General features: G+C 34.6%; 4 protein-coding genes across 8 annotated transcripts in view; 2 read left to right on the forward strand and 2 right to left on the reverse strand.

Annotated features, from left to right (window-relative positions):
* The window catches only part of LOC119830465 (protein Wnt-11-like), an 18125-nt gene extending 11598 nt beyond the window's left edge, over window positions 1-6527 (forward strand). The window contains exons 3-7 of the mRNA XM_038353495.1: window positions 2936-3146; window positions 3410-3697; window positions 4074-4236; window positions 4650-4903; window positions 5296-6527. Coding sequence (XP_038209423.1) covers window positions 2936-3146; window positions 3410-3697; window positions 4074-4236; window positions 4650-4903; window positions 5296-5473 — 1094 coding nt within the window. The 3' untranslated portion in view covers window positions 5474-6527. The remainder of the gene's footprint in view (window positions 1-2935; window positions 3147-3409; window positions 3698-4073; window positions 4237-4649; window positions 4904-5295) is intronic.
* Window positions 6528-6592: 65 nt separating this feature from the next.
* On the reverse strand, window positions 6593-22301 carry LOC119829953 (UDP-glucose:glycoprotein glucosyltransferase). Its single transcript, XM_038352698.1, has 28 exons — window positions 21815-22301; window positions 20868-21121; window positions 20446-20625; window positions 19079-19266; window positions 18696-18900; window positions 17809-18022; window positions 17471-17691; window positions 16847-17050; window positions 16580-16759; window positions 16059-16255; window positions 15522-15637; window positions 14942-15090; window positions 14601-14786; window positions 14109-14287; window positions 13819-13910; window positions 13456-13616; window positions 12686-12825; window positions 12019-12228; window positions 11475-11699; window positions 11134-11307; window positions 10617-10794; window positions 9902-10084; window positions 9565-9668; window positions 9014-9180; window positions 8227-8348; window positions 7841-7981; window positions 7235-7286; window positions 6593-7148 (listed from the first exon to the last, which is right to left on the reverse strand). The coding sequence occupies exons 1-28, from the start codon at window positions 22059-22061 to the stop codon at window positions 7120-7122; spliced, it is 4698 nt and encodes a 1565-aa protein (XP_038208626.1). The 5' UTR covers window positions 22062-22301; the 3' UTR covers window positions 6593-7119.
* A 432-nt stretch (window positions 22302-22733) lies between these two features.
* LOC119830019 (transport and Golgi organization protein 11-like) lies at window positions 22734-25100 on the forward strand. 4 transcript variants are annotated; one of them, XM_038352839.1, is made up of 5 exons: window positions 22734-22812; window positions 23011-23116; window positions 23275-23404; window positions 23862-24129; window positions 24532-25100. In XM_038352839.1, the coding sequence occupies exons 2-5, from the start codon at window positions 23030-23032 to the stop codon at window positions 24737-24739; spliced, it is 693 nt and encodes a 230-aa protein (XP_038208767.1). In that variant the 5' UTR covers window positions 22734-22812; window positions 23011-23029; the 3' UTR covers window positions 24740-25100. The 4 variants fall into 4 exon arrangements, with proteins under 4 accessions (XP_038208767.1, XP_038208769.1, XP_038208768.1 ...); XM_038352841.1 differs by having other exon boundaries at window positions 22741-22812; window positions 23025-23116; XM_038352840.1 differs by having other exon boundaries at window positions 22742-22849; window positions 23025-23116.
* A 101-nt stretch (window positions 25101-25201) lies between these two features.
* On the reverse strand, window positions 25202-27008 carry LOC119830018 (4'-phosphopantetheine phosphatase-like). Of its 2 annotated transcripts, none has more exons than XM_038352836.1 (5): window positions 26528-27008; window positions 26232-26437; window positions 26026-26156; window positions 25659-25947; window positions 25202-25580 (listed from the first exon to the last, which is right to left on the reverse strand). In XM_038352836.1, the coding sequence occupies exons 1-5, from the start codon at window positions 26764-26766 to the stop codon at window positions 25375-25377; spliced, it is 1071 nt and encodes a 356-aa protein (XP_038208764.1). In that variant the 5' UTR covers window positions 26767-27008; the 3' UTR covers window positions 25202-25374. The 2 variants fall into 2 exon arrangements, with proteins under 2 accessions (XP_038208764.1, XP_038208765.1); XM_038352837.1 differs by having other exon boundaries at window positions 25419-25580; window positions 25663-25947; window positions 26528-27007.
* Window positions 27009-27996: the final 988 nt, after the last annotated feature.

The following is a 27996-nucleotide window of genomic DNA, read 5'->3' on the forward strand; positions in this document are numbered from 1 at the left end:
CAAATTCACGGAAACGTTTTACAACTGTATACGGTCACACGTTATCTGAATATGACTTGATTACTACAGGTGAATCTTTTCTAAAATAATATGAGCCCTGACAGTAGCCAAGTCAGTAGTAAGGAGTTACAACTTCAACTATATGCTAATGGAACTTTCGTTAAAATCGACATAGAAAATAAAAGTAATAAGATGATAACTTTTAGTAGGCTCACAATTTTGATTTGACGATTTGTAAAAGATGAAGTAAATAAGAAAAGAGAAGTAATTAATGACAAGGATAAGATGACTTCGGTACAACAACTTTTAGGACAGAAATATGTATACCATTAAAAATGCATTGTTAATATATAATATGAAAATGTATATGCATTATTTCTATGTATTATGAATAACTCGGGTACCAACTACCGATAGCTTAAAATAAAAGAAATACTGTTTCCAATTAGCCTAATAGAAAAGTGGAAATGCCTTTGCGAGCATGTAAGTTTAATCAAATTAGGAAAGTCTGCACTTCGTCGGTCTGTATCAATTCCATTTCATTAAAGTTTCTTCACGAGTGCAGTGTACCGGTGAATCCGTTCTGTGTCGGCGAGAACTTCCGACAATCATGATAGATAAGAAAGGCAAGTTTACAGAGTCTTTTAAATCAACGGCGGACATTGTGCGAGTGCGGCTAGCGTAACGACATCGCAGCGCCCTTTCTTTACCCGTTGTCTCGGTTCTACATTAAACATTCTATTATCATTTAGTGAATGCGCTTATTTATTACTTTTCGGATAATTAACTTCTAACATTACATTAAGAAGCTACATCCGAGCATTTTGTAAGTATTTCAACTAACTTAAATTCATTAGAGCTACGTGTTTTGTTTTGATTCGATTATGTATATTCGTTGCGTGTCATGAAACTTATTCCGGCATAATCCTCAATATCTTAAATCGTGTCGTGACATAACTCCTTACGTACATTCAAATATAAAATAACACTGCTCTACGGATTGCGAATATTCAAATTGCATCAAAGAGCGGTAGAGTAAAAGGAATACGAGTGAAAATTGCTTGAAATGTATTTTTCGTGCTATGACGAATATTAGCTATACCATAAATAATTGCTTTTGTATCGTTTCCGTGTCATTCTATTGATCTTTTTTGACAAATTACAGTCCACAACATCGCGTGGTAGCAGTACGTAGTAACGCTATAGCTGAGTACCGAACTATTTGAAATAATAAATATGAATGGTATATTTTAAAATGTTTGTTGTTTTGCAATAGTCTCAGATAGTAAGATCGGAAGAAATAATAAAACGTCGACCTGAAATTTAGAAAAAAAGAAAAATCGACAAACAGCTATGTTTTCTAGTTTTTGCGTGTTCTGCGACATTGTATCGTTGGCAGCGAACCATGCCGGATACCGACTACATGATTGTACTTTTACGAAATACGATGCATTATTTTGGTAGCCAGAGCAACTGCATGCGCCATGCAATTTAACTTATTAAATGAAATTATCCTTCAAATGAAACTACGTACGAATCTATTTTTTAAGCCTAATACATTTTAATTAAAACTTTTATGAGCCACAGAAGGACAGCGCGACGGATAACTTTTCACAAACGCTAATTAGGTACTTATGCGACAGAAGTCATATAATTTTAAGGAATAATTTTAATTATGAACATGAAAATGGATTGGCATCTTCATCACTTTTAAACAAGGGATTTGGACGACGTTCATCAATCTTCAAATCTTTATTGACATTTCGATTATCCCAATACGCTATCTTAGCTGCTTAAATTGAAAAGGATATCGATGATTTGATAGTTCACCCAGAACAGGGTCGAGGTATAGTAAGTCGGACAAAAGATTTAATTACACGCATGAATCAAGCGTGTAGGCCGGGGAAGGAGGTCTGGGGAGGTCCTGCTATACGAATACGGGGTGAAGTCACGCGGGAATCGCGATGCGATGCACATTGATAAGCCGGTCTACACTATTGTACTGTTGTACAGACGTGCCGATGCTATCACAATGTTATCGCAACTAATTAATAGAAACGCATTTAATTAAAAAGTGCGAAGTCCCGCGTCCCATTGTGGGGCACGGGGCAGATGTATTTAACATTTTTTTCGATATTCTTTGTAGATAAGTAGTGACCTACTAATGATGGATGAATGATTAGCCCTCTGTATCAAGTCAGACCGAGATATTTTTTGTGAGTGGGGACCGGGAATCGAATCCAGTTTCCATACTACTGCGTTATTCACTGTATCAAGGAGGTGCTTTTACTTCTTATTTACAAAGGAAATAATTAAACAAAACAATGAAGCAATACTTTGAAAGTACGCCTCTACGGAAAATTGAGGTAGAGAGTGCCAACATTTCGCAATAATGATTATTGTTCCTACTGCCTCTTTGCTAAGTAGGCACAGTTGTAAGGTTTCAGTTTCTAGAAAACATTGTTATCAATTTGTTTAATAAAATAAAAGATGAAAGAATGAATGAATCAATAATCTTTATTGTACATACTGGTAAAGAGACATAGAGACAAAGCGGTTGTTATATGGTAAATACGGATGATAAAGATGATAAATATCTAGAGAATATTATTTTTCTATAACATATGGTACAATTGGGTAAATTATAGCTCGTTACTATAAAATATAGCATAAAATATATTCCATTCTATAATTATTTTTCATTATACAGCATATTTAAAACTTAATATTAGATGGTATAGATTTTAAATATAAGATGAAGCTTTTCAGATTGATTATTGTAAGCATAGTAGATTTTACGACTACAAATGTTGAATTATTTGTAAATTTACCGAAATTATAGAACTTGTTAACCCTTCTCTTTTCAGTTTTTATTCATATTCTATTATTATTAATTTTTCATAATATCTATTACAATTTATATGAATTATATAAGGCACACGCGAGCAAGCATACGTGTACGCGATGTCGGCAGCCGCACTGTCTTGGACAGTGGCGCGGGCGTGTGCGTCCGGCGCGCTGGCCGCGTGCTCGTGCGCCGCGCCACCCCGCGCACCCCCGCGCCCTCCGCGCCAGGCCGCGCCACCCGAGCCGCACGCCCGCTTCAAGTGGGGCGGCTGCGGGGATAACTTTCAGTGGGCCGAAAGGTACTTTTTTAAGGTCAATTGGAGACATAGACACGAATTTAAAACGTGACATCGAGATCGTAGTTTGTAATAAAGGTCATTAGAACATTTGAATAGTGTGTGTTGGAAAACTGCTCTAGACGTACATTCATCATATTTACTTACCTCTTTAATAGAGACTATAGGCTTGTATATAATATGTATGTCGAAGTTATGGAGAGATTTAATACTTTATTCTTGAAAACATGTATTAATTCCTTGTTGACGTTCGCATATTTTATCAGATTCGCAAAACAATTCTTGGATGCTCATGAAATTGATATCCGAGATGGTAATACAGAAGAGGACTTCGATCTTGAAACTACTACAATGGATAAACCAACTACGATACATGAGCCAACTACACCACCGATTCCAACAACGGCACCGCCAGTTGTTATATTGGTCGATGATCAACCTGCTTCGCCAAATACTACCACAGCGACTCCAAGAAAAAAGGGTCGACGCGGTCGCAAGCGATTGCCAAGATCTCCTCGACGCGGGAGACCTACAAGGAAACGATTCAGAGAACGGTACGTTAAAATAGGTCGGGGTGGTATAAAGAGCGAATTAACTCGCGACTCGCGTTTTGCATAGATAAGCTAAAGAGCAAATAAAAACAGCCATCCAATTTATGACCGTGCCAAAGGTTACTTAATCCAGTATTTATATTATTTATTGTTTTAGCGTTAGACAGAAATTCGTTAAAAGTTTTCAACTGTCTAACTTTGACAGTTCATTTAATTCGGACTTAAGAATTTAAATACAATATAAGATTTTTTTATTAATTACATACTTTGAAAGAAGTTTAGGCATAAGAATGATACGGTTTAATTATTATTAACATTTCCTAATGATTAAAGTTATTAATGTGAAATGTGAAAAACTTAGTATAATATATCATTATAGATACGAGTACGACGACAGAGGCTTCAAACATCGCAACATAGAATATCGTATGGCTGCGGACGACCCTCGCTTTGACCCTCAAGTGGATTTACAAACACGGCTCGAACGTTTACGTCCGCTTATAGCTTCTGCAAACTTGATGAACGGTCGCTTCGGTAGAAAAGTACGTAAATTATAAAAAGAGAAAATATTCCTGCATTGAATTATCACTAAGCACTAATTCCTAACAGTTATAAATCATTGTGAATAATCAATAGATTTATTTATATTATAAATAAATGAATCAATTGATAAACAGACCGAACATTCGACATTGCGAAAATAATAAACATAAGTGACAATATTCTTATGCTGGACCCTATAAGATACAGACCTTATAGATACACATTACATTGCAAGAAAAAAAAGAAGATAACTGCAATAACTCAGTTATTGGGGTTGGGATACATAGTTACAATAACATATTAATCTATCTAATAAACTACAACTCTTCTATGATATTATAAAGTTGTTGTTATTGTTTGTTTTCTGGAACATTTGCTTGTTTTCGAGAAACAAAATTGATTGTACTTACAGGTAATATCTAACGGCATGCGAACAAAATGCACATGCCACGGCGTGTCAGGCTCATGCTCGGTGCGCACGTGCTGGCGCTCGCTGGCCCCGCTGCAGCGCGCCGCGGCCGAGCTGGCCCGCGAGGCGGCGCGCGCGGGCCCGCTGCGAGCGCGCCGCCGCGCCGCCAGGCCCAAGCCGCGCCTGCGATACGTCACGCCCAGCCCGGACTATTGCGAGCCGGACCCCGCTGCCGGATCGCTTGGGACCCATGGCAGGTTAGTGGGACATATTTGTGACAAAAATTGTGTTAATCATAACTTATCATCATTTGATATGATAAAAAGATACTATGGACATGTACTTCTTACATTATCTGCAAACGTGTATCTTGTAGTCATAAAATCAAATCATAAAACCTCTATGTCAACTTAAAAGAATTTATAATAATAGTAAATAATAGTCCAAGGAAGGTAAAAATGGTAAAAAAAATATGAAAAAATGTGTCAGCATCTTTTCTAAGGCGTTACGAAGGTCGGGTAGTATTATATACATACTAGTTTAGAGTAAAAAAAAGTTGTTCTATTGAATAAAATCTATGATACATAAATGAGGAGACGTATTATAAGTAATACTCAAGAAGATAGTTAAATAGAATGAATTGTCTTAGAAAATGCAACGCAAGCCTGGGCAACGCGGCGGGCGGGTGCGGGCGGCTGTGCTGCGGGCGCGGGCGGCGCGCGCTGCGCCACTCGCGGCTGGAGCGCTGCCGCTGCCGCTACCACTGGTGCTGCCGCGTCGACTGCCAGCTCTGCCGCGTCACCAGCGAGGAACATTACTGCAACTGACCGCTTTCGCATGCCACATCCGTGCTAAATCCACTGACACGTCATTTTGTGAAGCGCCGATTCGATAATAGTGGTGCCGTTTGATGTGTTAATACTCGGCCGACTGTGTGCTTAATACATATTTTATTATTAAAATTGTTATGTTATTTTGAGCTTACAAATTGACACAGACCTTTAATGGACTATATCAGAATTGTGAAGCATATTTTATATTTTAATTTTAGATATGGCTTTAAAGCAATACATAATATTCGAAGAGTTCCATTATGAAAATGTGTGGATTCTTCATATCAGCACTCAACGTATACCTCTTGTAACACCTATGTTATTTGCTTTGATATTTCCATACAGTCAGCTTCTATCAGACATAAGACGGTCTTCCTAAACAGAATCGTATAGATCCGAAGCTAGATATCTACTTGCCGATGTCCTAAATAGTTTCAGTTTGGTTTCAATACGTACCGTTTTGGTTTTACAAGCAATCGAGCCATATAATCCTGCGTACGTAGTATACCTACTACATATCTTTATCTGATTTCAAAAAAGCTATATCGAATCTATAACTTACTGAATGACGACTTCAAGCCTCTCTCTCTAAATAAAACATTTACAATGTCTTTCTTTTAAGAACTATTACAAAATAAATCTTTTAGTAGTGCCACCAAAGAAATTCCTTTGCGTACAATAATGTACTAGTCATTTTTTTGGAATTGATGTATAATTTCGTAGTTTATAAAATCTTATGTGAAAGCTTGTAGAAATTATTCTAATGTAATGTATTTATTTATTTAACATATAAATCGATGTTGTACTTATAATATTCACTTTTAATTATTTAGCATAGATATTAGACTATTCTGTACGACAATAAATGTTTGTAGTTTAGACGTAGGTGTGATAGATATTATGCATGTATTTCCGCACAAATTTAAGCCATTTAACTTGTAAATAAAGTTTTAAAAATCATGATCTTAAATGTTGTATGAATTAGGAGACAACGATATTAGAAATAAATTATTTCCCTTTGTCGTCTCGACTGTAAATAAATTCGTACTTAGATGAAGTGGTGGTTTCATTTAACAAAATACCTGGAACAGCGGAGGTAAATAAAAACAAAAATATTTTCTGAAGTTTTATTCACTGCAAATTGTGAACGTGGTTTTTCATTCACGTTTTTAGTTCTCAGTTACAAAGAGTGAAAGGGTTTCGGCTTAAACCAAACATACAAATACATTCATGAGATGCTACTCAATTTGGATAAAACATTTACTTGTCGCTGAATCAAGGGAATATGGCTCATACAATTTTGAAAAAAAAAAAATTTAACTGCAACTAAATAAATTCCACTTATCGCCTAAAATCACATTTGCACTTAAGTTACAATTACGGATGCAAGGCATAAATCATAATAATTCTTTTGGTCCATTACATTGTTGATAATGTATGATTTCTATGAACAATTATTATGAAAAATGTAAAAAAAATAGCAAAATACAATCTCAGTACTTTTCAAAATAATATACTACAAAACAATAAATGGAGAACTTTATACAGAGAACAGCATAACACACATCTTTCACTCCCACAGACAGCCTTATGGTAATTGGAATAACAAAAATTCTAAATTCATTTATTTATTTATATCATCATAACTCTGTATGTTGTTTTTCTTGACCTGAAAAAAAGAAATAAATATCAATTAATAAGGCCTTTTTTTTCTTTTTCAAATGATTTGTAAAACGGCGGTTATTTACTACTTACGAAGATCACTTTCTTTAACTGGTATTTCCTCTGGGTGATTATGTTCGATCTCCTGCAAGGTAAAAATAAAATTAATTTATATGATAGGCGATTAGGAATAACAGACTGGACGAGCGTACAAGAAATAAATTTATTTTTCAATTTATCTGCACATTATTGCATCACCACATCAAAAAGGAACGAAACATCGTGAGGATGGCATATTGGTGAGATGGCATCAGCACTTGGCCTTTATGGTGGACTCTCAATGGACACCTGTGTGCAATCCACACAGGATTGGACCAGCTTTGCAGTTGAAACAAATTTGGGCGGCTGTTGGTAATGATACGATAACAAAAAAAAACTGAATATTGAATTCATTTATTTGCATTCCAAGCTAAAAAAGTTTAAACAGATTGATAAGAAGTCTAAAGGCATAAATCATCATGTTATACTATCATATGAGAATATGGGAAAAAATTGATCAAAGGATAGTGATGAAGATGAAGGTGATGCAGACAGGCGACAATAAAGAGTAATAAACAATAAGAAAAAAATAAAAAAAGAACTGCACACATGAAAGAGACATAAATATATAATTGTAACAAAAAAATAATAAGGGCATACCTGGTCAGAGTCATTCCTCTGGTAAAGCCCTCTGCGAACTCTAGCCTGCAGCGCCCGCAGCTCGCCGTCGTACTCGCGCCACTCGGGCACGATGCGCATGGCCGCCGACAGCTTCGCTTCTTTCGTCATTGGGTTGTTGCACTGCAATAGCGGCTCGAATCAGATTGGAGTCCCGAAAGGTTCATAGTTTGGGCCTATGCTCTTTGTAATTTATATCAATGAATAAACTTAAAGTACGTGGAGTACATGGCTTACTGAGTTTACACACAAGTTAACAGCACAATTTTTAGAGAGAAACTTAATTAAAAATAATTCAAAGTCTCAAAAACACGAAAAATCTTCTGTTGTGTAATCGCAAATTTTAATAAAAAAGAAGTGTTACTTACGAGATCTATAGTTTTAGCATACTGCTTTGAGCTATCGTCACACCATGTCTCACACCACAGCCACTCCTGAGGCAATGATTTGATAGCTACTTGATGTATCATGTTGTTTGGTAAGTCTTGGTCTGTGGTGATAAAATAAGTATACTGTTATCCATCAATATTAATGAAAATAACATATACAAAGAAAAAAGTTAGAAGTTGAAGGATACAGCTGATTGATGAAGGCTCTAACAATTTACATGTGCTTTTTCAACCAAGAACAAATGCTTTTTGTGTCGGTTCAAAGTTACCATGTTATCTTCATATGAATCGTTCAATAAATAGGTAGTTCTCAAATATATGCATGTATATTCCTTTATAACGTCAAGCATCATTCTGAATGTCGAGCACGCTTCGGCACGAATTGGGCCAGCTCACAACAAGGAAGGTATCACACCCCCAAAGAAGATCAGTGTCAAATAAAAACTACTATGTTTCGTTCGAGAGTGGAGACCTTTTTCCCTTCACTTATTTATTATTTATAAAAGCATTTATTTGGAATCTACGTAATTGCTATAAAGGCAAAGGTTATTTATTACTGCTTAACTCTTTTTACTTCTATTACAAGTTTGTAAAATAAACTGTCAGTTTACGGACAATAGTCGAAAACAAATAGTGTTGTCTGTTGTGACAGAATAATAAAGAAGCACACGCATGCACACACACACACACACACACAGGCACGCACGCACGCACGCACGCACACACACACGCACGCCCGCACGCATCACAGTAACGCGATAGCTACCCAAATTGGAGAGACTGTTGGGGTCCTGGCTGAGGGCCTGATACTGCCCGCGCAGGCGGTCGCCGGCCGCGATGCGCCGGAACCGCTTTAGGTCCACCACGTACAGCGCACTGATGTGGTAGCTGCGCCCCTGCAGGTGGTTGCGCCAGTAACCCTGCTTCCAGAACCTTCGCGACAATGTTATCATCGTGCTATTATGTCAATAAACTAGTTTCACGATATCGAGAGTAAATTACCATGCAACTTAGTAAAAACAAGTTTGAGTGTAACAAAAAATAAGCGATAATATCGCTTCTTTTAAATGGCAGAGTGTGTACCCACAGTGCATTAGTGGCAACATTTATGACTACTTAAATTTTTGTAACCTTTAGTATTTAATTAATGAATGGGTGCTTTCGTTACCATAGTATCAACCACATTATTACTGATTCCTTCCAAAAATTATACAAAATAATATAAAAATATACATCCAACAATAGAACATGAAAGATATATACAATATAATTGTAATAACTTTTTTATCAAAAATATTATCAATTCGTATTAATTACCTGAAACCCTCCATCTCTTTTCTACTATCGCAGAATGGAGTGTAACCATACGGAGCACCTCCCAGATCCAAATCTACTAGTTCTTTAAGGTCCGCCCTCACAATCTATAAATATTCCAAAATATTTTAGGGCATAATTAAAGCAAAACCATTGCATTTATGAAGTTATGAATGATTATTATTAACATTTTAATAATTGAGGATAATTCTCTCACTGGCCATTGTTAAAAATAATTAAAACTATAGTTAAAACAATTAACATTATTTACTAAGCTTGTGTTAATGTCCAGAAAAACTAAACAAATGTTTCAAATACACAAAAAAAAGCCATGTGTCACCTGATCAGCATCGACGAAGATGATCTTCTTGACGTGCAGCGGGAACAGCACGTCGAGGAACAGTATCTTGTACCCCCAGATGGTGCGCTGGCGGTCGCGCTGCCGCTGCAGCCAGCGCGGCCACACGTACTGCACCAGCTCGTACGAGAAACCGTACTCTTCCGCCATGTATGGCAGAATGTCCTACGATATTACCTTTATATTACTTTAAGCCCCTTATATCACACGTATTACGTGTTTCAATTATTTATTTTAATGGACATCGGGAAAGGCCGTAGCCCGTATTGGATCGTGGACGTTACGTCCGTTTCTCGTAAAATATTTAATGGTAAGGGATATGGTGAGAATTACCTGTAGTTAATCCATATTTTCGACTATCAAAATTAGAATACATATGACATCGAATACGATGGCATATGTATTCTAATTTCAATTTATTTGTCATACTACATGAAAAGAATTACAAAACTATAGATAAACTAGCTGAGCCCCGCGGTTTCACCCGAGTAAGTCCGTATCCCGTACGAATATCGGGATCAAAAGTTGCCTATATGTTATTCCAGTTGTCCAGCAGTCTACGTAAATTTCATTGAAATCGGTTCAGTAGTTTTTTCGTGAAAGAGCAACAAACACACACATACTTACAAACTTTCGCATTTATAATATTAGTAGGATTATAAAGTAATCGTAAATAATATAAAACTAATTTTCTCACCTTCAGCGACGGACTGAGGTAATTCTTCAAGAACCAGAACTTCACAGGTGATTTGGTATTTTTCAATACGGACAACATCATGATGCGCAGGAACCGCTCGTACAGGTGTCCCGAGGCCACTGAGAATACGTTTATCGTCTCGTCTTGCGCCTCTTGCTCTTCGCCACCACCAAATGAACTATTTCCAATATACAATTTTTATAATTATTTTGTTATGGCAGTAAAATATAAGTAAAGCAATAGCAGTAAAGTATAATAAATTTTGGTCGTAAATAGTGGGGCGTAAAAAGGAGTCAGTTGACTATAGTAAAACCACAAAGATGAAATAAGAATGTAAACACTCTTAACTATTACCAAATACCTTGAAATATTATTATTTATTACAATGAAATAACTACTTTTGAAATTACGTAAAAAAAACGTAGGTATGATATATAAAATACAGATACAGATACAGAAGTTTGTCGTTTTGACATTAATTAGTTAGTTTAGCCTTGCTATATAAACAGGTACAAACCTTGCTATAGAGTTCCAAATGCCTCCCGAGTTTTTATCGTCGCTCTCGGCAAGCAGATCTAGATGCTGCTTGTCCTGTTTTTTGCTGACACGTAGCTTGATCACGTGGCTTCGGAAAGAACTCATCAGCACCTGTATATCGGGGCTACCGGCTGGTGTGTCTGTGTTATCATGCCTGTGTATAAAAATAGTAAAATTTTCCTTTCTCTTTATATATATATAACTTGAGAAATTATGCATATATACAAAAACAATCGGAAGTGGTTATTTTAAAAACATTTAGATGATAACTACAATTTTATTAAATTTTCAGACTAATAATAGTCAAAAAAAATTTCTTACCCAACAATTTCATAAATTTCCTCCGAACGGCCAGGTCTCAGCCTCAATATCCAAGCCCCAGGATTGGCCTTAAGCTGAAAGTATCCCAGGTTAGCCATCACTATGGTGTCCATAATTTCTGGATTATCTCTACTGCCGAGAATTAGCTGCAGACCACGGGGTGGTGTGCCTAGTGTGCTGTCCCATGCGTGACCTTCCAGTAATAAATATTCCAACTCAAATTCACTGAAAAAGAATAATACTTGTACAACTCAAAAAATTTCTGTATGTAGTTCAAAACAGATTATGTATTAAATCTAATCTCAAGTACTATAAAATAAACCACTGATATATTTCAATGAAGAGAGCATATTTAAAATTGTTACTTTTTTCCCCTACATACAATAATATTTATAAAACTTTTTATAAAGCATGCACATCTACAAACAATATATCACACTAAAAATTTTGTCAAATAACTTACATGCAAACACTCGCAATAAATTCCATACTAAATACTAAAAATATATCATATACCACTGTATAAGTTCTTTAACAAACTCACCTATGCACCAACGAATCAACATCGGCCAAACGTATGTTATCCAAGTCATAGACGGACTTAACGCACTCTACGAGCCAGTTGGGCGGCGTCCTTAGCTCCATAGACAGTAGAGGCGCGTGAGGCAGGCGGCTGAAGCGGGCTATCGCGCCCCCCGTGCTGGCGCCTGATGACGTGAATTGCAATTCCGGTTCCAACACGTAGCGGTAGAAACTGTAGGGTTTGATATTATTATTATTATTATTCATTAATTCGTGGTTATAAAACAAATTTACCGATTTATTGGTTAACCAAAACGTCATTTTTATAAATTCACGGGAAAAGCATTTTATGCTTTCTAGTGATGTGTTGATTCGTGGCATGATTGATAAAGCATTCATCAAAATTCTAAACATAGGTCTTATTCCTTCGATAAACATACATTAGTAAAGGCTAAAGCAAATTATTGTTTTTTTTTCAATGCAACGCGGCCTTTGTCGAAATAAATTTTTAGTTTTATATGTAGTATTCAAATACATAATAAATGACATTTTTTTAATAATTAGGAACACTCCCTTGGGCACATAAAACTGAAAGAATAGAAGAAATCTGATAGCTGAAAATAAGTAGTTAAATACAGTTGTTGATATTAAAATACAAAGATTTTTTTGACATTACAATTAACACATACCTTTTAAGCGGCATATCCGAGTTTTTGTCTTGTGGGTTGAGGAACAACTTGATTCTACAGTTGACAACTTTCCGCAACACCAACAACAATGGAGCGAGTCGTTGCGCAGCATTCGACGCTGGATCTACTACTGCTACAATCTGTATTAGAAAAAGATTTATTTAAAATTTCTAAATTTGTGAATATATAAATATTATACAAGGCTATTAATTACATAAAATTTTTAATTAAATGATTTTTTAACTCTATATACTATAGGCGCTACCCACTCATCTATTTCAAGTTGGTGTCAGGCAAATCTAATGGTAGTATATAATAGATATACATATATATACATGGTGTCAAAAGTAGAAACTACTTCCACATTTTATATTAATATGAAAATATATTTTAACATTCTTTTGTTGTTTTTGTTATTAAAATCCTTCGAAATATATGGTGGTATAGAATTAGATATAATGGGTAATAAGACATTCGTCGTGCGCTTCCCATAAAAACTGTGTACTAATTGAGCCATCTACGGCCTACTTCTTGGCTTGGTTCCATAGTACTATATTTTTTTTGTGTCAAAACTTATCACCACTGGTATATATTCCTTATTTACTTATTTACTGTGGGAGTCGAGCACGTTTCGGCACGAATTGGGCCAGCTCGCACCGGTTAAGTGCAACACCCCAGCAAAAAACCGTGAAAAAGTAGCATGTCACTGTGTTTCGTACGGTGAGTGAGGTAACCATATTCAATCAAATAATATTTATTAATTTTAATACCTCGATTGCTGCTTCATCTGCATAAACGGGTGGCAACTCAACCAATGAGTGTTCAGTCCTCAAGCCCGCCGGGAGCGGTGTCCTAACGCGAGAACTGCGCGACGCTAGCACCGATATCACTTTGAGGTATATGTCTGTTGTTACCTCTACGGAGTCAGTATCTGTTGATATGTATTTATACTAAATGTTTCAATATGTAAAATTTGTCTTCATTGGCTTTGTAATGACAGAAATGTTACGAAATTAACTGAAAATTCATTTATTACCGAACTTCGTTAGGAGAGTTGTTTTTCAAGTGTATGTATTATGAATTACATAAGTGTATTTATTATTAAGTGTATGTGTTATTAAAAATACAATTACCATCATCTTCTTCGTCTAACACTCCATTTGTTGATACCTTTTTCTTCTTAAACACTTCCGACAATTTTTCGCCATAAACTTGATTGCTGTATCTAAACAATGAAAAACCAATCATTAAGTTCATTTCAAATGTAGCATATAACACAAATGATATGTAATTTCATTTATATAAGCAATCGCAATATCATAAAAATTTACATAATATAAACAATATTGAATGTTAGCCAAATTGCACGTTTCTGCGCAGTATTTTATATTTCCTCGATTCACATCCTCACAAAATAACGTACCTCTCCAGCAACACAAAGTCCTCGAGCGAGACCTGTTCGTCCGCAGCCAGCGGGCCGATGTGCCGCGCATTGTGCACGAGTGCGCGCGCGCCGGCCCGCAGCCGCAGACTGCGGGCGCACAGCACACGCGCCGCCTTTAGTACCCACTCGTGTTGGTTCAGAGCACCCACTAGTTCTGGCTGGAAATTCGAACGTGTTGTTCTTAATATGTAAAAAGAGAGTATACTATATAGGGTGCCGACTGTATTGTTTGAAAATGAATTACTAATTGCTTGTAAGATAGTGGTATATTGTGTAGAATAATACATTGCATTTTCTGAACAATAACAATCTGCGAGTTAACTTCTCTTTAAATACAGAGCTCCAATTAATATATAACCTGTTGACTTAACTATCTCATAAATGTAAATTTTAGGTTAATACATATTACATAAAACATTATTTCATTCATACAGAAATGTTTAAGCTTAATTAAATAATACAATAACTTACTAATATATTGCAGTCTTGTCTCGCATGGCAACCCTCATCTTCAAGTAACTGAACCACATATTTAGTTGCCTTTACCGGTTCAAGAACAGCTAGTGCAGCTAATACCACTTTATTCAATGATTGATCGACATTAGACTGTCCATCAACGTTAGGAATGAAAGCTACTCTTATTCCACCAGATTCTCTCTAAAATACAACACACAATATAAATATTATTAAAATTATATTACATTAAAATGACACTAATAATTTTTTATCAATAAAACTTTTTCCTTGTTCACTTTTAATAAGAAATTATATATAACATGATCAAAAAGTTTCCTAAAAAAATTTAGTATTACCATGAAAGTTAAGGCATTTTTAAGTAGTTCCCGAGATACTTTTTCATTGAGGTCACCAATAATCCAAACAGTTTGTGTTATCTTTTCTGCTTTTTCAGACTTCACAAAGTATTTTAATATGGGTAAAGCAGTAGCTAGAGCGTCACGTCCTGTGAAATTAAACACATAATCATAAAAGTTTTATATGTGGTAGTCGACCACGCTTCGGCACGAATTGGGCCAGCTCGCACTGGGGAAGTACCACACCCCCACAGAAGACCGGCTTGAAATAGCATTCTGCTGTGTTTCGTTCGGTGAGTAGGGGAGCCGGAGGCCCATATCCTTTTCCTTCCCCTTCCCACTCCTTTTCTTTACTCCTCTTGCAAATCCTTTCTTAATCCCTTCCCAATTTAAAGTCGGCAATCCATTTGTAGAGGCGTAAGGTCTGTAATCGACTTTACGTCTCTACAAATGTTCATGGGCGGTGGTAGCGCTTACCATCAGGCGTCCCACCAGCTCCATTGCCGACTGTGACATGAAAAAAAAAAAGTTAATAATCACATAAGATTGCTTCACACACATATATTCATTAATACTTTACCTGATAAATGTAGAATTTTATGTATTTTATCTTGCGTGAACAACTCGGTTGAAGATGCTATTCCAGAGAGATCTAAATACTGCGTGGGATCGGAGCCCAAAATACGACGATTTAATCTGAAATAATTATGTATCATTTAAATCTTATCTCAAATAAAAGAATTGACAAGCTACTATTGGCATCCGGCAGAAGATTGTGCGACATTCAATTTACTTTCATTGCAACATGGCGGAAAATATAATTACACTAACGGTCCGCCCCGGCTTCGCTCGTGGTACATATATAGCCTATAGTCTTCGTCGATAAATGGGCTATCTAACACTGAAATAATTTTTCAAATCGGACCAGTAGTCCCTGAGATTAGTGTGTTCAAACAAACAAACTCTTCAACTTTATAGTGTTAGTATAGATTATATTATTATTCTTTTCTTCAATTAAAATGTATCACTAAACCTCATAGACACCTAAACAACCATGTGAATCGATAATATCAACTCATTATCCTCCCAATACCAAGAAGCATTTCCTAAGTCCCACCTGGGCATAATGTGCGGTTGTTTCATAATATAATCCACGGCGTCGTCCGTATCGGCCAGGTCACCCCTGAACACCGCTCGCTGCAAGCGGCTCGTGTGCCTGGAGAGCGCCGTAACTAGAGCTTCTTCCAAACTGTCCACTGATGACGTGAGAGCTACCGGCCCTTCGTCCCATAATGGCACACCGTTCACTAGAACCTAAGGATATAAATTTTAACTGATTTAAAAACTAATTTTCTTTTAAATTCACTTTGACCTTATTCATGCATGCAATCTGAATATTTTTTGTGTCAAATCGATTTTATTAGCGTTTATATAATTCTCCGATAACATAATTGAGAGTTTTCAAGCTAAACAATATTTAAGTAATTAAGTTTAGGCATTTTTAAATTACTACTTTATCAGGGAGTTGTATATTTGGAAAGGTTTTAAAGTCACAATAATAACAATATAATATCAAATCATGGTGACATGACATAAAGCAGTACACAAATATGGATACTTCAACACACAACAACCAACCTGAGGGAACTTTTCAGTGCCTAATTTAGAAACAAACTCCTCTGCAAGCTGGTGACCGAAATTATACTCTGAATCCTCTGATGTGATCTCATCGATATTAGCATTTGCACTGGTATATTTCTTCAAATGTTTCTTTAAGTGCTCTATACTCAGCTCCTCATCTTGTAGAGAATTAAGTAACTAAGAGACAAGACATAATTATGAAATGTGAAAAATATTTTTATTCATGATGTATTATAGACACAAAAACAACTTCAGTACTTATACCTGAGTTAGGAAATAAAAGGCTTCCTTATTAGAGTTTCTATCTTGAGCGACATAATTAAAAGCACTTCGTACAGCGATGCCCAGTGGCGTGTTGTTGGGAGCTAACACGATACCAACACGAACCGGAGTTGCGTGTTTTAATAAAGTTTCGCCTAGTTTTAATGGCGGTGCAGATGATGCAGAAGTTGGATCAACTATTATTACCTGCAATTTTTGTGTACTATGAGTGTGAATTCAGATTATAGGAAGCATACATTCGCACGTTAATAATAAAATGAAATAATGTATAATATAATATTATTGGATTGTCACCAAAAAGGATACATCAATATGTATATGTTTATACTTTTGTTGCTTCAATTTAGTATTTGATTATTACATTGTTTCTATAATTTTATGTATGCAGAGCTGTTATAAAGTAAATAAAAATTGTGGCCAGCATTAATTATATATTATCTCGACGTATAATTAATAAAATTGTAGCCAAGTATGTACTTACAATTTATAAAGAACATTAAATTCGTTATCAACATTAATATTCAAAGTTCTCATGATTTGATGATAAAATGAAAAAAATTGTTACATATATTCAAAATGTTGTTATTAATTTTACCAATTACTTACATAATTATAAATGTTCCTTCTTAGGTTTCTCAACATTCCAGGATAAGTTGGCCTCAGTAACTCCATGAAGGAAGAAGGCCAACGCCGGTAGCGTTCATCGGATTCGAGATCATTTAGCCAAGTTATTGAAGAGTCTCTTATGTCCAACCCATACTCCTCCCAAGTGTAAGATTCACCCAACTCCAATGACATTAGTGTATTTATTAATTTCTTTGAAAGGCCTATTAACAATTAGACAATGATATCAATATTATTGTGAAATGAAAAATAAAACACTTAAAAATGTATATTTAAAAAAAAGTTTTTTAATTTTTCATGTAATCCTTATAAATAAGTACCCAGAGCATGGAGTGTGTTCATTGGTCCAATATCTTCTCTCAAAGAATTCAAAAGCGCCATGATATCAACCTCTTCAGCATCATATTGCGCTCCAGAAACCAAAAGCAATGGTTCTGCTGGTCGCAAACCCAGAGATGATGCCCAAACGTCTTGATTATAGAGCACTTCGTCACGGAAAGAGCGTGGTACATTCACGTGAATAAGAGATTTTGTCTAAAATTCATATGTAAATTTTATTATCATACAATTATTAATTAACAAAAATAGGCTATTTGACAAGATTTCAAGATACTTTTTCAGTTACTTAGTGGGCTTAAAATTGATTTCTTTCAATTCTGATATGGAGAGTTTAAAAATGAAAATTAATTATAGACTTTTAAAATATCTCGCAAAAATACTACACTGCAAAATGTCGTTGCACTAATTTCTGTGACGTCATATACTTGGCTTGTCTTGTATTCATATCCAAAATGCTCATTATTTTTCTTAAGTGGGAAAATACTTAAAAAAAAACATGACAAGTCAAAAATAAAACTCTTTTTTATCATTTTTTTCTACAAAGCGCTTTTTAACCGACTTCAAAAAAAGCAGGAGATTTTGAATTCGACTGCTTTTTTTTGGATTTATTACCACAAAATTTAGAGTGGGTTTAAATGTGGTAATAGACATAGAAGACTCGGAATAATTTGGCATGTTGTGAAGAAATTTTTATAATTTTTAACAAAAATTTCTTCACAACATGCTTCTGAGTACCACATCTTGACAGTGTTAGTCTTAGTTGGCTTGTATAGTACATGCTTTTATTTATATATTATTGTCCTATTTTTTACGCATATTTAAATATTATTTAAAGAACAATTTGGATAAGTGATTGTTATATAGTTACCTGCATAGGGAAGTTCTGTGCAATAGATGTAAGTACTCGCAGGGCTTCATCACCACCTGCATCATGAGCATCAATAACTGCAGCAGCAGCTTGCATACTAAGTGCCTGCATTTGCCACACTTTAAGGGGCTCTAACTCTTCACTCATCTCGGACAGGTGACGTCTGAACCTTTCTAGTGGTGTACGAAGAGCCGGGAACAGATTCCTGTTACACACATATACTTCTTTAAAAGGTGTTGGGCCCTAAATTTATCGAAAATTTTATAAAAATAGTCAATACATAATAATTATGTTCTTGAAAATGTTACGTTCATATATAAATAAATATAGTATTTAGAATTTGAAACATCAATACAATTTTATTTTCTTGTATGTTGACTCACTTCAGCCTTCCAAAATTAAATCCGTCTATTTGATTTTGCGGATCATTCTCATCCTCTTCTTCTGATGGGACTGGAGTATCACCTTCATTTTCTTTTGGAGTGGTATCATCCTGACTTTTGTACTCTGTGCTCTTTAACTGCAATTCTACTCCATATCCAGACAAACGGAGTTTTGGTTTACCTCTTGGCTTGAATAGAAAAAAAATGTAAAATACAAGATATTCAAATATATTTACTTATTGAAGGGCACCTCTTTTCTTTTACTAGAATTTTACTCATAATAAAACACAAACTACTACAACCCTGATTAACATAGTTTGGCAGTGTCGCGTCTGATAATGGAGGAACTGAAAAGGACATAACTTCGAAAATCGCCAAAGCAAGGGCATCCTTCGCGCAACGACGACTTATATGGCAGTCAGAAATGCTAAATGATGAGTGAAATTCAAAATATTTCAATCCAAGGTAAAAAAGTGTCCTCTTCTATGGAAGTGAAACATGGAGAATCACCAAAGACATTTTGCAGAGAAAACATGTCTTTGTCAACCCACGCCTCCGACAAATATTCAGAATTTCCTGGCATGAGAATATCTCTAATGAACAACTTTTGGAATGCTGCCACAAGACGCCGTTTTATTGGAAACTCTTACGCCGTAAATGGACATGGATCTGCCACATTTTCTGACGGAATGCCTCGCATATACACAGGTAAGCCCTGGAATGGACTCCACAAGTGAAAAGAATGCGTGGACGGCCTAGACAATCCTAGCGACTATCGGCGGTGGCGCAAGCTAGAGCGATTGGGTTGACATGGCTGGAACCGGAAAAGAGAGCGTAGCCGAAGAACAAAGGCGATAACGGCGACTGTGGACGCCCTCTGCCCCACATAGGGGCATATAGGGCTGAAAAATTTTACACTTCTCTGGAAAAAATTATATGTACCTACAGGTTACTGTGATATTTCGGGAGTTATAGTAAAACGAACTGTTCGGTGCCGAACGAACGTTTTATTTCCAAGAGATGTTAGAATCTTCTGGTATTTTATTTACAATGAAATATTGTTCTAAGCGTTCCACGTACAAAGTCTAATCATCTTGATGTACATTAAATTCCGATATCTTACCAATCGACATATTGTATAAACCACTTTGATTTAATATTGCGTAGATTTTGTTCAACCTCGTCGCCAATGTGATATTTCGGGAGTTATAGTAAAACGAACTGTATGGTGCCATGTTTTATTTCCAAGAGAGAGAGGCACAAAGGGCGCGCGTACAGATTGCAAAATATTTCAATGTACCCTCTATGCAAAGTTAACAAATACAGATTATACATATGTCACAGTTACAAGGTGCAAGAAGTCTTACCTTGACATTCCATCTCACAACATAATTGATGACTCCTTTATCAGCATAAGCTGCTAATATTTTATGCTTTACTGAAAATTCTGACATTCCAAGTTCACCATATAAGATTGCAGTGATGGTTCTGTTATCACTACTTGGATATGTGTGATCTAACAAGTATGTCTCCAATCTATGATCATTCTGAAATGTTTACAAAGAATATTACTTAAGGACTACGAAATTTAATCATTACTTAACTAATTACACATTATTTATCAACAAGAAAAGCTTTGACTTTATATAATGAGTGAAAATAATTGCTGATATAACAATTGAGTTTTATGCAAAAAAGATTTATAATAAAAGTGAAGGATAATGGAAAAAATGAAATAAAATATTAATGTTTGAATCATTTTATGTGAAAAATTATCCTATTTACTTACAGCTTCATATTTCTCAATAGATTTGAGGACATCTCGTAATACATCATTATCACAGATTTTTCTTGAAGCAATTGCTACAAATACATCACAGGCTACTTCTTTTGCTCCATTTTGATTGGCAATTTCATCAAACATTCTAACTGTTGGTGAATTTAAGTGCATAGACAATGCAAGCTTAGCCATACGCAATTGTGCTGGTGGCAGGAGTGTGCTTGCAACACCTATACATGAATCATAAATCTCTTTGTCTGTTTCTGTAAAATAAATTTAATTAATTGAGTAACGAATTATAATTACATCCTAATTTTCATATTTCATTATTGTTATTACAATAGAAATAAACTTCACAAAATGTAACACATGCATATAAACCTATCAAATGTTGAAGAAAAAATTATGATATTATTAAAATATAATTATCTCATTTATTATGTCTAATAACAATTAATATAACATCTTAATATTTTTCCCACTACATGCTTGGGTTCTGACCCATTTGTTTATTGCTAAAATGACAGTTTGTTTTTTTTCTGTTTAAATTCTCAGAGAAAAACAAAAATAAGCACTTATTCTACTTGCCTTACAATAGACGAAAGATTACTCACCTTCTTTCCCATAAAATAAATCAGTGTAAAAATTAATTTAATTTTCCCCATACTTTTAGATTTTCGACATTTATTCCTATGCACATAAAGTCACTTATATGAGAAACTTTATTATAAACGTATTATGTTAAAATTTAAAAAATTCGTTAAGATTTATGAACATGATTTTTAGATAAGGATATACTTATGTATATTATATTATTCTCTATTGTTACATTCAAAGCATGAGCAGATGAAATGTTTGGCCACGGACAGCGACACAGGTCTTCACTTATTAAATATATTATGATAGTGAATTACACACCTGAATGTTTTATGACAATTATTGTTTATTTCACTTACCCAAAAGATAGAGACTAGATTTTAAAGAGTTAATACCATCAACATAAGACCAAAATAAGTCTACACTCTCTCCAGACAGGTATTCAGCTAACTCGAGAACTATAGGTGTAGCTTCCCATTTCGCACTCACGAATGTGGTAACGCCTTTTGATTTCTTTTCTTCTCTTTGTTTTTCTGGAGTTGCAATGCCATTAAAAACATGTGCTAATATTGTTATTATAAAAATACTACACCCGGCTGACTTCATTGTTTTTACGTTTTATGCGCTATACGCAACTGGCCTGATATGAAAAATATTATTACGTTACACGAAACATATGCATATTTTTTTATAATAAGTAAGTAAATTTCTAAGTTTATTTATCTAGTAGTTATAGTAAAGCATTGCTTAAACACAATACACATAAATGGCTAAGTTTAATACCGCCAATGACTGAGTAACACGGCACAATTTTGATTTTGACTTTTCGATAAGTTTTGACATTACTCACACAGCACACTGTGGTTTTGACTTTTGTTCAAAACGTCAAGCAAAATATTTGACATACTTTGTGGTATAAACAACATGGCAACAACATTTAAGACTCTCATACCAAGCTTATACCTATGATTCTGATAATAATGGGCATGGACGTAATATAAGAAATAGGACTGATAACTGATAAACTGATGACAATAAACAATTGTGTTAACGACAAGGGGGCACCGTATTATTAGCAGCTAAGGGTGTAGAGGCGTCGCTGAACTTTAAACTACGATTACAGGCTTCCTGGAGGTAAACCAATATTATAATATAAATAAATAAAAATAAATTAATAAAATAAATAAATAAAAATAAAAAATAAAAGTTACGCGTGCATTGAAACGTTATATTGACATTACTGAAAAAATGTCGGTTTGACAGGTTTCTGAATCCTGGCTTCCGACCTATGTACGGAGTACGGAATCATAATATAAAATCATAAAGGATTTTAGACTTCATTAATAAAACGAGTGAGGTATAAATGAATTGTACAGACATATTGTTTTAAATTTGTGAGTGACAATTAATTTCTTATCATTTAAATATTTAGTCATAAAACGAGATAAACTCAATTCTTTAGGTGACTTGCATACCTACCTTCATTCCAATCTTCAATTCAGATATTTTAGTTCTAATATTTAATAATTTATTTAAGAAGGCTCTTAATCTTTAGGTTTTATGCCATAGGTTTTATGAAAGATAAAACAATGCAGTATACTTCAGATGAAGCTTACGCTCGGCTTATAAGTCACAACATGACGGTACCACAAAGAATAAAGGTAATTGAACAAATAAACAAACAGTTCTTTGTATTACATTTTAAGTTAATAACCTCTTGACTGATAATATATTACCATTGTATGTAAAAGATCATAAAATTAAAAGGGATGATCATAACTAGCTATTGTATAGTGAAATCCTTTATTTTTTCATCTAGGCTACAGGAGATGTTATGGATGAGGAAAATACACCAAATGGAATAATATCAGGATGGGACTATGCAAATGAGAAATTTGACATGAAAGTGCCAGAAAGAATTCTTGTTGTTGGCCAGGATCAGCATATTGGTAAATTTGAAGAGTACTTTTCATAAGTAGTATATATAATCATGTTCAGGTGAACAATATTGGTTTAAATTGAAATTATATTTTTGTATAAGTTGAAAACCTATGCAGGCGTATTAATAAAATATAATATATTGTATAGTTACAAATTTATTAGTTATCTGTAATACAGAGCTTGTTTGTTTGTTTGAATGTGCTTAGGTCAGGAACTTCTGCACCAATTTCAACAATTCTTACACCATTGGTTATCCCCATGATCTCTTAAAAATAAATATAAATCATTGAACTTAAAATAAATATAAATCATCAAATTGCTTTTCCTGTACAACCAATATTGTTTGAGGAAAAAGCAATGTATGGAATAATGGGATAAAAGGAAAAATTTATCTGTGATTAATTGTACAAAATAACCCATCGGAATTTGTAAAATTTATGAAATATAATTCGAAAAATTTTTTAGGCACAAAGGCTCCTCCAAGGGAAATTCAATTAGATAATGCTGTGCTACCCACTGATCCTGGAATGATTCGTGTTAGCACACCACCAAGAGTAATTACACTTGACCAGCACTACTTCCCTTCTGCAGATGACTTTCCTCCTGGAACTGCTAATTCACCCCCACAGCACATAAGATCCACTCGTTCACAGGGAGAAGTAGTTCGCCCAATGTTAGCAAATCCTGACAATCTTAATGAGTCTACCATGACAGAGTCCCGTTTGGTTCTAAGGTATGGATTTTTGAAACTCAGAACAATTTAATGTTTTTGCCATCCTTGCCTAGAATGCTGACTAAGAGACTAGCTTTAGCCAGTGACTACTATGGCCTCTCATCAACATAAAAAGCATGAAATACATACCTACAATTAAGGGTAGCTGAGAGGCTAGGTAATTGCTACAGATTGGCAAAATGATGCGGTTTTAAATTCCACCCTTTTGTATTCTCTAAGTATTTCTAACCTACATTCAGTTCAAATTTATTGCTATTTGAAACTGTTATAATATTCTTGTCAGATCATACTTTTACAAGTTAAAGTCAATTAAAGGTAATTTTTGGATTGTCAAGATATGGATTCATGCTAATAAAAAAAAACAGTGTATATTTTAATAGCCAATAATTATTTCATTTCTAGAGATCCAACCCCGCCAATAGGAAATGGAGAGGGGCTATCAGCATCTGAAGAATTGGTTCATCTTCGCCGGCAAATAGCCAAATTAAACCGACGAGTAATGACAATAGAAGCAGAAACACTTCAAAGGCAACAAAAGGAGAAAATTGCTTATGCAATAAGCATTGCTTATTTGTTATTTAAAGTGATCGCCTGGCTCAATAGATCTTAATCTATAATCTTGAGCATAAAATTAAGATGAAGTTTTATAGTACTGTTGACTTCATAAAATTTGTCATGCAATCACTGAATGGCAAATCTTATACAGCCCTGATCCACTGTAGTTAAATTTATAAACAAGGAAGTGTTACTCATCTTATGCAATTTGATTCCTTTAGTAAATAGGTGCATTTTTATACTTCTGTGATTGTATGCTGCTGCAGTTTATTATATTATAGTAAATGTGGTTACATTGTTGGTATTTTAGTTATATTTAATGTAAAAAATGAACTGTTAAGTTTCTTTTCATAGGCATTGTTCATTTCCTTAGGTCATTATACTTTATAACCATTAATAAAGCTAAATCACATTAGAGTATATGTATTTTAATTCCTTACACATTCACAAACAATTGTTCAAGATTTGGTTTGTTTTTTAAATAAATGGGTATCTGATAAAAAATTAAAATATTATTTGAGGGTAACACTCAATATATTCAAAAAATGTCAGATGACATTAACGCAGTTATTATTAACATTCACAAGTATAAAATTTCCTGTATCAAGAGACAATAATATGCTGGTAGTTAAATATTGACAGACTGATAAAATACTGTAAGAGTCACAATAGTAAGTTAAATCAATATAGTTATGTTTGTGAAGGCTTGTCTTCATATATAAATATAACAGAGAATAATGGGCCACCTAATCGTTGTGCCAACCAGGCATTTTTAACTACAGCCAATTTTAAGGAATCCACAGCTAAACGTGCATTGAGATTTGTGTGTAGAGCTCTGCCCATACCTTCAAGTATAATCAAGTCTACTCCTCTGATTTTCATCTCAGTTGCAAGATCTGTAAACAATTTATCCATTATGGATACATACGTAATTTCATAAATAAATGAATAGAAAGCATGACAAATCATCATACCTACACTGATAGTTCTAAGATCAAGACATGGACCCCTTTGACCACTTGATCTCACAACTAAATTGCCTGTTGCAATAGCACCTGCAATAACAGGACATATATGGGATGCACTTTGGAGTACACTTTCAAGCTCTGCATTTGTGATATCATTTAGTGCAGGCCATTCATTTGCACACAGTATAATGGATGTTCCTCTGAGCAGTAAACCTCTTACAAAAGGTAATATGCCTAACACAACATCAACACCACTGTTGTCTACAAAAACTGCAGCACAATGATGGACCGTCTTCTGTTAATGCAAAGGTTATTTTTTAAAAATGTTGTACAATATAATTCTTATAATTATTAATTTTATGACATTTCTTACCTCCAACTTTTGAATCCATTTGTCAAAGCCATCATAAAGCCAAGGTCTTTTTTGAATTTTTTGTAATGCCTCATACAGTCCACAATTAAGAATAGATGTAGCAGCTTGTGCCCCCCAATCAAACATATTACCTATGGTACACAATATTACAATATTATTAAAAGGTATGACAATTGAAGAAATATATTTTGTATTCTCTTTAATACCTGCTAAGACACCACTGCACAGAGCAATCCATTTTTGTCTTTCATCAACAAAAGCATCTATTTCAGCCAGTCTAGAAGCAAGGTTTGCCAGTGCTGCTTCATTTTCAATTTTTTTTTGTTGTTTCCATAAGTCAAAAAAACCTTGTGCTCGAAGGCAGGTTTCGTTAATATCAAGCAGTAAGCGTATCGTTAACTGCCCATGAGCACTAAAATATAAATAAAATTTTCAGTTATATCATAGGATAAATATTGACACTTTTCCTTGTAATTTAATAAGCACAACATAATCTACTTACAGAGGATTTACTCGTAGTTCTTTTAATGCTTCCACGTAACAAGTTTTGAACTTTAGGGCTCGAATTTCTATTGTTGGGTCATCTTTATTAGTTAATGCAAAATTAACATATTTATCTACAAGTTTTTCGCATGTATTTAACCAGTATTCTCTCGCTTCTTCATCCGCTAACAAGTCCAAAGTATCTGGACTATATTTATCTGGCTCACTCAATATGTGCGATAAGCCAAAATGTTCCATTCTTAAAACTCTATTATCTCGTCGAGAAACGAATTGAAATAATTAACTGCTAAATATAAATTTATTGTCTTATCCCATTGTATTATTTTATCGGTATGCTAATGTTCATAGTGTTTTTATCTTATCACTACGAATCCGACAAATCTCCCTACCACTATCTAATAAAACTCAACAATTGAAAATTTAAATAGATTTAGATATACATATAAACATAAAATAGTACCTATACCTACCTACTGACAAATGTAAACACATCTGTGTTGCTATAACGCAATTTCCCATTAAGAGAACGCGCCATCAAAAAAGTCCTACAGCTAGCACAGTATTATCACACCTACCATAGTATAGTAATATCATGTCAATAGTGAAGCCATATTAATATACAACTCAACCTTATATCAATAAAATGAGCTCTGATGAAATAAAGGCTTGTAATTCATTAAATACTTTAATAAAAATGTGTACACAGGTCACACTTTACACACAACCATGACCAACTGTACTATGGGCGCATAGCATAAAATAAGTGATAGAAAACCTTTGTGCAAGATGGAGATATTCTATAATTTTTATCTATTTTTAGATATTTCACGATAAACAAATGAACATTCGTGCTCAACATGAAATTATAGATTACTAGCTGCTCCCCGCGGTTTCACCCGCGTAAGTCCGTATCCTGTAGGAATATCGGGATAAAAAGTTGCTTATATGTTATTCCAGTTGTCCAGCTTCAGTCCAGTTGTCTACGTACGCAATTTCATTGCAATCAGTTCAGTGGTTTTTGCGTGAAAGAGCAACAAACACACACACACATCCTTATAAACTTTCGCATTTATAATATTTATGTAAGATTATTTCACACTTGAACTGAACCAATTTTGACAAATAATTTAGTAGTCTAGTTGATAAATAGTTTAAGTCCTTGGAACTCCTTACCACGTCGCGCGATATAACCGAAATCCACGCGGCCGAAGCCATGGGCGGAGAGTTCTTAGTAATCTATGTAGCTGATTCAGCTAAGCTGTATGTTATTTGGCGCCAACGGCGTCTAATCTATGGGTATTTTTTTATTTACTTTATGAAAAAAGTCACAGAATAAGTTAACCGCGGCCCTAAAGAAGCGTCACAGATTAAGAACTACAATATAAAAACTATAAACTATAGAAAATATGCAGAGAAGAGTGTCTTTAACTTAAGTAGTTATGACGATGGGTAAATATTTTATGCCAG

Source organism: Zerene cesonia, chromosome 11 (genome assembly GCF_012273895.1).
Source record: "Zerene cesonia ecotype Mississippi chromosome 11, Zerene_cesonia_1.1, whole genome shotgun sequence".
Taxonomy (NCBI): domain Eukaryota; kingdom Metazoa; phylum Arthropoda; class Insecta; order Lepidoptera; family Pieridae; genus Zerene; species Zerene cesonia.